This window comes from Oreochromis niloticus, linkage group LG6 (genome assembly GCF_001858045.2).
Source record: "Oreochromis niloticus isolate F11D_XX linkage group LG6, O_niloticus_UMD_NMBU, whole genome shotgun sequence".
NCBI classification, from domain to species: Eukaryota; Metazoa; Chordata; class Actinopteri; order Cichliformes; family Cichlidae; genus Oreochromis; species Oreochromis niloticus.
In genome coordinates this window covers 24,700,660-24,710,724 of record NC_031971.2, presented here as the reverse complement: position 1 = coordinate 24,710,724, position 10,065 = coordinate 24,700,660, and the positions used below count along the sequence as shown (strand labels likewise).

The 10,065-nt window shown below is 39.1% G+C and overlaps 2 protein-coding genes across 2 annotated transcripts; one reads left to right on the top strand and one right to left on the bottom strand.

Moving 5' to 3' along the window:
- Positions 1 to 3,189: 3,189 nt before the first annotated feature.
- On the top strand, positions 3,190 to 4,761 carry LOC100689757 (sialidase-4). The gene is made up of 2 exons (XM_019360360.2): positions 3,190 to 3,604; positions 3,707 to 4,761. The coding sequence occupies exons 1-2, from the start codon at positions 3,347 to 3,349 to the stop codon at positions 4,637 to 4,639; spliced, it is 1,191 nt and encodes a 396-aa protein (XP_019215905.1). The 5' UTR covers positions 3,190 to 3,346; the 3' UTR covers positions 4,640 to 4,761.
- A 3,255-nt stretch (positions 4,762 to 8,016) lies between these two features.
- On the bottom strand, positions 8,017 to 9,212 carry LOC100712378 (forkhead box protein D3-B). The gene has a single exon (XM_003447928.4). It carries the CDS (start codon positions 9,067 to 9,069, stop codon positions 8,140 to 8,142), a length of 930 nt encoding a protein of 309 aa, XP_003447976.1. The 5' UTR covers positions 9,070 to 9,212; the 3' UTR covers positions 8,017 to 8,139.
- Positions 9,213 to 10,065: the final 853 nt, after the last annotated feature.

Sequence of the window (10,065 nt, the reverse complement as noted above, 5' to 3'; positions counted from 1 at the left end):
GACCATGAACGCCACTCTGCATCAGTCCAACTCAGTGTTTTACTGTAAATTCACCACAGTATAACAAACTAAGCTGTTTATCCTGCACTAAACTGCAGATTGTTTTCATGCAAACGTTGAATAATATAAAGTAAGTAGGTACACCTAAGTGTGTTTAGCAGGATATTTCACAATGTGAAAAAACACAAGTTCACATCATATACAGAGCAAATATCTGGTGAAAAAATGAGGACTTACATAAAACCTTTAGATTTGAAGTTTATCAAATACCCTTGAGCAGTCTTTGCCTATGAAGATAACCTCTCTTCTTCCTGTCCCGTCGTTTCTCACATCTTTCTCCATCTCTGAGTGACGTGAAATGACCTGCCTTAAAAACCTTCCCTTCGTGCTCGCTCCTCTTCTGTTGCACTAGCTAGATGCTTACAACTTCTAGCCCACTTTAACCCCTAAGAATAGCTCCATAAATGAAGATAAATTATATGTTTTTGCCTCTTTCACATCTTTGTATGCAATAAGCCCCGGTGATGGACAGTCTAACAGAATAGTTTTTTTATGTGTCATTGTTTTCTCCATTTAGGCTCAAATCAGTTTGATATGAAATAAATTCACCTCAGATGTGCTAAACCTAAAGCAATGAGCCTGTTTTGAAAATGCAAGAAGTAGAAAGTGCAGGTGTATGTGTGAAAATGTAGGGAGTAAAAGTTAAAAAAAAATTAGAAAAATAAAGTAAGCAAGTAAAATACAGACACCTGGAAATTCTGATTAATACAATACAGTTCAAGTCAAATCATTTTTGTGAGGAGGAAAAACTCCCTTTGAACAGGAAGAAATCTCTGGCAGAAATGGACTCAGGGAGGGGCAGCCATCTGAAGTGACCATAATTACTTAACAAAGTATTTTTACTTAGTTACTTCCCACCTCTGCACATGAGCCACTAGTCTGTCAAGTTGTGTGAAACCTCAAGCTGAACATTGACAGTTGTGTGTCAACGATTGTAGCCTTTTAAAACCAGATCTGACTTAAAAGAAAGTCACCATGAATAAATTCATCTCTTCATTTACTTAAAGAAACTTAAATTGCAAAATCAACACTTGGGTAAGACTGGAAACAGAAGACTGAGACCATAAACTGATCCCTTAAGACATGGGTCCCCAATCTCAGTCCACGAGGGTCAGTGTCCCTGCAGGTTTTAGATGTGTCCTGGATCCATCACAGCTGATTGGCTAAATGACCTCCTTAACATGTCTTGAAGTTCTCCAGAGGCCTGGTAATGAGCTAATCATGTGATTCAGGTGTGTTGACCCAGGGTGAGATCTAAAACCTGCAGGGACTCCGGCCTTCGTGGACTGAGATTGGGGACCCCTGCCTTAAGACTCGGTTTTGCAACCAGAGGAGCCCCTGCTGGCCATTAGACAGAATGCACATGTCAGGAACTTGGAGTGTATTTCTCTCCTGAGAGCTGGAGATGACACCCATGTTTTATAAATACAGTGAAAGGGCAAAAAAAACAATGCTAAGGGAAATGTGCATCAGATATTAAAAAAAGAAAAAGAAAGAAAATATAAGGAAGCAATGAATTTAAATGAAATGTCCTTCCTCACAGAATCTGTAACAGTACAGATATATGGTGTCATCCTTCTGAAAGTGTTCCAAAGATCCTTTGTGCTGTTTATTGAGAAAGTGCAGCAGTTTGAAGGGAGACGTGCAAAACAAATAAAGCTATAACAATCCTTCCTTGAACAGGATTTCCTGTTTCCAGTAATAAAAGAGAAAACGAGATGAAAGGTTAATCATATTTAAGAATGAATAAATAGTAAATTGAAATTATGAAATAATTAAAATGTTGACTCACTAAATTCCACTCCTTCGATAAACTCTTCCACTTGCTGCACAGATGTATGAATGAAATATGAGTTTGTGGCTCTGCTGCTGTATATCATCTGTCTATTGCAGGTTTTAATGGAAGTGGTCTCCTGCTTGAAATGCTGCAGCATATTTACTGTCACAGTAAGTCACACACCTCAAAGGCTCCTCCTCAGACTTTACCAGCTGACTTTACTGGGCTGCCATGAAATATACACACACTTTTTTTTTTTTTACAAGGGCTGAGAGTGTGTGTGTGAGCTGTAGCCGAAAAAAACTCAGTAGAACTGAGTATGAAAAGCAGACTGTACTCTGAGGGTCATTTTGGTTGAAGGCGAATGTTAAAACATGGTAAAAGATCATTTTTGAGTCACATCAAACTTCCTAGTAGAGATTACCTGTCATGGATCAATATAGAAACATGGTTTCTAAGAGTTGTGTATTACATCTTTTCATCTTAAAGATATGTAAACATGTAAACAAAGCTTCAGTGTTTGTGTATTCTGATATACAAATACCATAAATAATTTGTGTAGCTTTAGAATGAAAGAGTTTAACACTGAGTACAATTTTAGAATAGAAGAACAAACGATTGCTGAGATTTTGGTGCAAAGTTTGGGTTCATTTGCTATTTATAGAGACTGTATGGATTGGGGCAAATTTGTTACAATGTCCCACTGATGCATGGTGCTGCTTCTTTTATAGACCATTTTACGAACTGATGCCATCTCTTTTAAACTGATACCCCTACCATAGCCTAATACACATGGGTGTACATGATGAGAAAACAAGCAAAAGCCTTTTGGTCTGTGTAGAGAGCACTGTAATCACTGGTATTCAAACAGATTGTGCCACTTTATACTGATTACTTGATATTCTTTGTACTTCCAGTGATGACGAGGGCAGTACATGTCAAATAACGCGGTATGATCATTGGAAGATCAGGTAAATGTGAAATGACAGATGTTCATGGTGAAAAAGACCTCAGTTCAAGCTACTGCAATGCTCACAGTGACAAAGGCTCTTGACTGGAAGCTGTCAGTAATAATAATTAATTTTAGCACACTTTAATCTGCTGGGAAGCTTGCGTAAACAAATTCAGACTGGCAGGGAAGTGTGGTGTCCTTTCCAACTAAAAATGAAAGTGCAAATACAAAAAATGACCCAAGCCAGAACTTGAACAAGCGGCTGCTTTTCACACATGCAACCAGTAATGCTTAATTTATGCTACCTGGGTTGTGTCTGTTTGCTGAGGTAGTTGCCTACAGAGACGGGTTATGTTAATTCTGATCTAAGCTTGTTTTCCGGAACCACCTCCTTCCTTGGAATTGACTTTCTCAACAAGGGGAGACTTCAGTTCACTGAAATGTTAATAATTTCTTCAGCAAATGAAAAGTCACACTGTGTACAAACCAGCCTTATAAAATCCCCATCAGACAAACTTTGACAGTCATAGAGATATAACCAGCAAGACCTTTATTACATGGTCGTTTTGCATGCAAGGACACCAACCGTGTTCACCGTACCTTTACCAAAAGCTCAGCTGCAGACGCAAACTCTTTTTAAATCTTATGAAACTGCTGGAAACGTTTACAGGATTCCTGCTCTTCTGTATGAGAGAGAAAGTAAAACTTTACTTGCCTTTGCAGAGCAGAGGAAGACTCCAGATGATGCCAGCGGAGAAAAGCTGGTTATGAGAACAGGAAAGATCAAGGAGGGATCCTCTGAGAAGATGGTTGAGGTAATAGTGATAATCAGCCATTTCAGTTCTAAATTACTTGTTAGTTACACTCCTGTTTTGAACTGTTCTGTTTTATTTACTTATGAACATTCTCTCTTTAAGTGGTCAGAGCTCAAAGAGGTGGAAAAGGCACTTATTAAAGGATACCGTCCAATGAACCCCTGCCCGGTGTATGGCAAGATCAACAGGAAACTTTTCCTGTTTTTCATCTGTGTTGAAGACGGTATCACTGAAATGTACCAGAAAGAAAACTATGACAACAGGACCTGTCTCTGCTACATCACAAGTGAGGATCTCGGAGAAACCTGGAGCGATGTGACTGATTTGACTGACAAACTGAGTGAAATAACAAACTGGGCGACATTTGCAGTTGGGCCAGGCCATGGGATTCAAACAGAGAGTGGTAGACTGATTATCCCAGTTTATGCATATACTTCCTTTTGTTGCAAACCTTGTTTCTTACCAAGTAGTAAATCGTATGTACTCTCACTGTATAGTGGTAGTCATGGCAAAAACTGGAAATTTGGGGAACTGTTTAATACGGTATCAGTTGAGTGTGAAATGGCTGAACTTTCCAAAGACTACTGCAACGCCCGTAATGTGGGTGGCTATCGAGTGGAAGCAGTCAGTCATGATAATGGAGTTAAGTTCAACATTCTCCAACCTGGAAACAAGCTTGTGGAAACAGATTCAGGCTGCCAGGGAAGTGTGATCTCCTTCCAAGCTCAACCAGAAAATGCAAACACAGAAAGTGACCCAAACCAGAACTTTGAAAAGTGGCTGCTGTTCATGCACCCGACCAGTCTGACAGACAGGGTTGAGTTAGGAGTGTATCTGAACATGTATCCACCTCACATAAAAGCATGGAGCAAACCCTGCATCAATAATGAGGGACCCAGTGGTTACTCACACCTGGCTTACATTGATGATGGCTGCTTTGCATGTCTGTTTGAGTGTGGGCAGCAGGAAATATATGAGCAAATAGCCTCTGTTGTCTTTCATTACACTGACATCAAGGAAGGGACTGAATTTTAGATAAAGAGATAAAATATAATCGCAAACCGGCGACCTGGCCAGGGTGTACCTTACCCTGAGATAAGCTTCAATTTCTTCTTTTGATGAAGTTTCGTAAAAGAAGAATATTATCAACATGAACTCACACTGATTTCTTAAACATGTGTGAAACATGTTTCTCTCTTAATGTTATGTAAGTTTTGTAGTAATTGTTATGGATGGATGTAATGCATCTAATAATTTGGTAATACTGTATAATATAGAAAATACTATAAAATAAAACCATAATATTCGTCTTCTGTTTAGGTTCATTTTCTTTTGTTAAATTTAGAAAGTCAAGTCACAACCAACCAACACAGTGCCTACTTTATGCAGCATCCAGTAAGAGTCCTGCTCTGAATGCATCGACGTGCTGCCTGTGAAGTTTCTCTCATGCACAATTTCAAAGATGCAAAGCCTTCATAATCGCTGCTTTCAGCTTTCATTTCTTGGTAATTGGAACAAAGATGTAGTCAAAGCTTTGACTACGATGACCTGGATGACTGAGAACCTTCACAGACAACAAAGATGTACTGCCTCAGTACTGCGGTATGTACAGTACTTTGGTATCAACATATTTATTATATGAAACATAATTAGTTGACTGGAGACATTATCTTATAGGTGATGCAGAAGTTTATGTTTTACATATAGAGTGTATCTACAAAGTCCAAATACAGAGATAAGTGGGAGGGTTGCACCACGAAGGGCATCCAGAAAAAAATCTGTGCCAAATCAAACATGTGGACAGGTGTCCTCTAAGTGCCTAACCTCCTCCTCATTTTCATCCTCCTCCTTATCCTTCTTCTTCTTCTCCTTCACATAGACTACATATACACTTATGCCAAAGGTGTGTGAAGTACTGTGTGAATCCTCAAGCTGAACATTCACGTTGTGTTACCATTGTAATGTTTGAACCAGATTTGACTAAAGGAAAACTCATGATAAATAAATTCATACATTCATTTACTCAAAAGAACTTAAATTGCAAAATCAACCCTTGGGTAAGACTGGAAACAGGAGACTGAGACCATAAACTGATTGGGAAAGTGCAGTAACGTCACGGTCTCTTAAGACTTCTTTTTGCAACCAGAGGAGCCCCTGTTGGCCGTTAGACAGAATGCCAAGGGAAATGTGCATCAGATTTTTTTTTTTTTTTTAAAAAAGAAAGAAAGGAAAAATAAATAAAAAATGAAATGAAACAAAATTTCCTCTTATTGAAAGATGCCACAGAAGCTGTAGCAGTGCAGATATTTGCTGTTATTCTTCTGAAAGTGCTGGAAAAATCCTCTCTGCTGTTTATCGAGAAAGTGCAGCAGTTTGAAGGGAGATGTGAAACAAATGGAGCCATAACAATCCTTCCTTGAACAGGGTTAGGAGTGACTGAGGGAGAGCAGCCAAAAACAGGACAACAAGGACTATTTCTGTGGTGTTCTCTCATCGCGTGCTTTTGCTGTGATCACATTTCAAGTCCAAACCCACTTTGTCTCTTACTGCTAAAAAGAACTGAGGATTTATGGAGCATCACAAAGAGCCTAGCTGATTATTTATTTATTTTTACTGCAAATGTTAACATCACTTTCTTTGTCCTCAGTGAAAGCCTGTTGCAAGAAACAAAAGAGAAAAGGAGATGAAAGATTAACCATATTCAAGAATGAATAAATAGTAAATTGAAATAAGTAAAATGTTGACTCATTAAATTCCACTCCTTCAATAAAGTCTTCCACTTGCTGCACAGCTGTAGCTGAATAAAACTCAGTAGAACTGAGTATGAAAAGCAGACTGTACCCTGAGGGTGATTTTAGTTAAAGACAGATGTTAAAACATGGTAAAAGACCATTTATGGGACACATCAAACTTCCTAGTAGAGATTACCTGTCATGGATTCAGAAACACAGTGAGCAACTTGTCCAGTCCATGTTGATTACATTCTTTCATCTTCAAGAATTTAAAATTATAAGCAAAACTCTTGAAATTTGTAAAACTGTTATTTTATTTTACAAATACTGTAAATTATCTGTGCACCTTTAGAATTAAAGTGTTCAACAAAGAGTACAATTACAAAAACAGAACAATAGATGATTGTTATCTGGGTGTAGAGGTTGGGTTTATGCACTCTTTATAGAGACTATATGCATGAATAATATTGGCAGGATATGGAGGAAATTTGTTCTAATCTCTCACTGATGCATGGTGCTTTTTATATGTCAGTTTTATGTGTCAGTTTAAGAACCAATGCCACCATTTTTCAAACACACGCATACACGCAAACATGCCTTTTCTTTTGATGAATAGCACATTTGCAAAGTAAATGGTTAACTCCTCTCAGACCTCCAATAATAAAATGGTTTATACATATTTCTGCATTTCTCTAGAAAGAAAGTGCCAAAGGGCTTTTTATCTTGATAATTCTGCACATTTAAATCATAATTGTTCCTATTTTGGTGTGTGTGTGTGTTTGGATCCGAAGCTTTCTTCTGGGAAATCAGGCCTCTTCCACAACTCATCTCTGCATACCACAGCAAACACCACCGAGAACGTCTAAATAAAGACGAGGCATAACTTGTAATAATACCCAGCAGCCCGATGATTGAGTGAATCTAATATTCTTGCTGTGCACAGGCTGGAGTACACCACAAAGCAAAAACGTGACTATTAGCTCGCCTGACAGAAGTGTTTTGAAAAATGAAGACGTGGTTTTAATATAGAAGGCCTGGTTTCCAGTAGGATGTGAGCGAATATGTGTGCACTCAAACCGGCCAAAGCTAAACAGAAGAGAGACGGAGAACATGTGGACATGGAGATGTCTTGTGTTCTTTCATTCTAAAGGTAGCAAACCAGTCACCCACCACAAAATAATCTATACACGACACAACACCGGGAACTGATCAGCTCCTGTTCTTCAGATAGATCGACAAGTTAAACTGTGAACGCTGTAGGCGCAGACTGTAGGTGGACAGAATAATCAGTGTATTTAAATTACTGAAACGTACGTATTCTTTTATTTTAAAATGATACTAAATCAAATGCCCCATTTGCCACACAATTATGGATATTGTCATTAATATTTGTATAAGCCTAAACAGTCTCTTTATGATCTGTCATCTAAAGTAAAAACTTTTTTTTTTAAATTTCTCGTTGTTTTCACAATTTTATTTAGAATCCTGCAAATTTGTCATTAAGTCTAGACTTTAGTTCTATTCAATCGAGAAAAATATTAAAAATTAAGCAGTAATAATTAAAAACATAGCTGAATGTATTTATATGAACCGGGTTCATTTGATATGGTCTTTTTAATGTTATACACATTCCGGTGTTTAATAAAAAGTGCACACACGAAATTAAAATGATCCATTTTATTCCAAACACACTGGAAGATTTAAAAAACATCCGTGTTGAAAGCATTTACTTCAGGGAATCAGATTCAGTATTTGGCAGCCTTGTCGGTCTCAGTGAGTTCCAAGCAGGCGCACATCATTAGATTAAATTAAACTAGACGAAATCTTAAAGATCCTGGTGGGAAAAGCAGGCAGCTGCGAAAGAGTGAAGTTGGGTATCATTCCGTGGAGTGAAACGGGATGCAGGAGGCAGGAGGTTGGAGGCAAAGATCGCACAGCGGCGCAGCATCCGGCGTCGAAATGTTCAAAGTTTTGACAAGAAGGGAAATTTTTGGAGACGATCGAGGAAAGCGCAGGTGTGACGCTGCTCACAGGTGGTCTGTTGGGGATAACCCGGGACTCGAAACCACTTTCTAGATCCTGATCTCGGTACAAATCGGGATTCTGGAGACTAGAGACCACCCTGCGCACTCCGAGGAGAGGAAACACGGGCATCAAAGTGAGCTCCTGCGCCCTGGAGCCTTTCATCGGTGCCAAATATAAACTTTGCCTCTTAAAGCGTTTCCTGCGACGAAGAAAACTCCCATTTTCAAACATATCCGCCGACATGGGATCCAGAGTCCAGTAATTCCCCTTGCCTGGGTTCCCGGGTTCCCGGGGCATTTTGACAAAGCAGTCATTCAAAGACAAGTTGTGACGGATTGAGTTTTGCCACGAAGGGAATTTCTCCCGATAATAAACAAAGCGCTGGCTGATAAAATCGCATATCTCACTGAGGGTGAGCCTCTTTTTGGGGCTTTGGAGGATGGCCATGGTGATGAGAGCGATATAAGAGTACGGAGGCTTCACCGAGGTAATTCTCCTTCCGGGACCCTCGACTGCAGGATCCTGCAGTCGGACTTCAAAGTCGTCCTCTCCCTGCACGCCAGGAGAAAAGGATGAAGGCCGTCGCTCCAAGTCTACATTACTCTCCCCGAACACTGATACATCTGTCCTCCTCACAACTTCTCTGCAGTCCGCCTGGCCCTCCACTTCAATGTCCGCCTCATCCATGGGTTTGTTGTCCAGCGTCATGATCCGGACTGTCCGGTAGGCCCCAGCGGGCGAGATTCAGTGCCTGTCTAGGACAGAAAGTGGAGACCCCCTCGTTTCCTTTCATTCACAAAAAAAGTCTCGCATCTGACTGCATCCTGACTTTTGAGCCTCCCACTCCGAACTTCCCCCTCCTCCTCACGCAGTCTGTTTTAACCGACACAGCTGCAGGTATCCACAAACCTGAAGCTGTGGGGGAAAAACATTTTATTTAATCAAAGATAGAGAAATTATGATACTGAAGGCGTGGTTACACTAATTACACTAACTCATGCATATTTTCCCCAGTGTATACACGCTTTTTTTTTTTTTTTAAATATAGGTCCCATTTTTATTCTTTTCTCCTTTCTTTATATATTTTTTTTTACTGTTGTGATTTGCTTTCAAGCACATTTTTTTAACTGCACGTCCATGACGCATATTATTTATTTATTAAACTTTTTGGGGGGATCTACACAGTTTTCTGACTCAGTAATCGTTGTGTGTGATTAAGTTGTTCTTTTTCTTGGCTATTAGGCCACTTCGTGTTCTTATTTTTTTTTACCCTTTTTGTGCACAGCACTTTGTGACTGTAAAAAAAAAAAAGACTTAATACATTTTATTTGCTACATTTGATGAATGGTATACATTAAACAGCAAAACAATGCCTTCTATTTAAAGTGAAACTGCAAAAGCAAAACAGAAAAAGTATTTCACCCTTAACATTGCACAATAGGGTTGGAGAGCCAGGCTTAGCCATTTTATCTACTATCTGCTAATTGAACAATTAGTCGTATTTTATGTACCCATAATGTTTCAGCAACAATTAAAATGAATAAATCTCCACAGACGTCTTTAAGCAAACGTAGCTGAGTAAAACGCATAAGGCTCGTCTTTGAACTGCACTCGAGTATCAGAAGTACAAAGCTGGACAGGCTGCCAAGAACCATTAAATTTGATTTGTGTACATTCATTCATTATTGATTATAGCTGATGTTT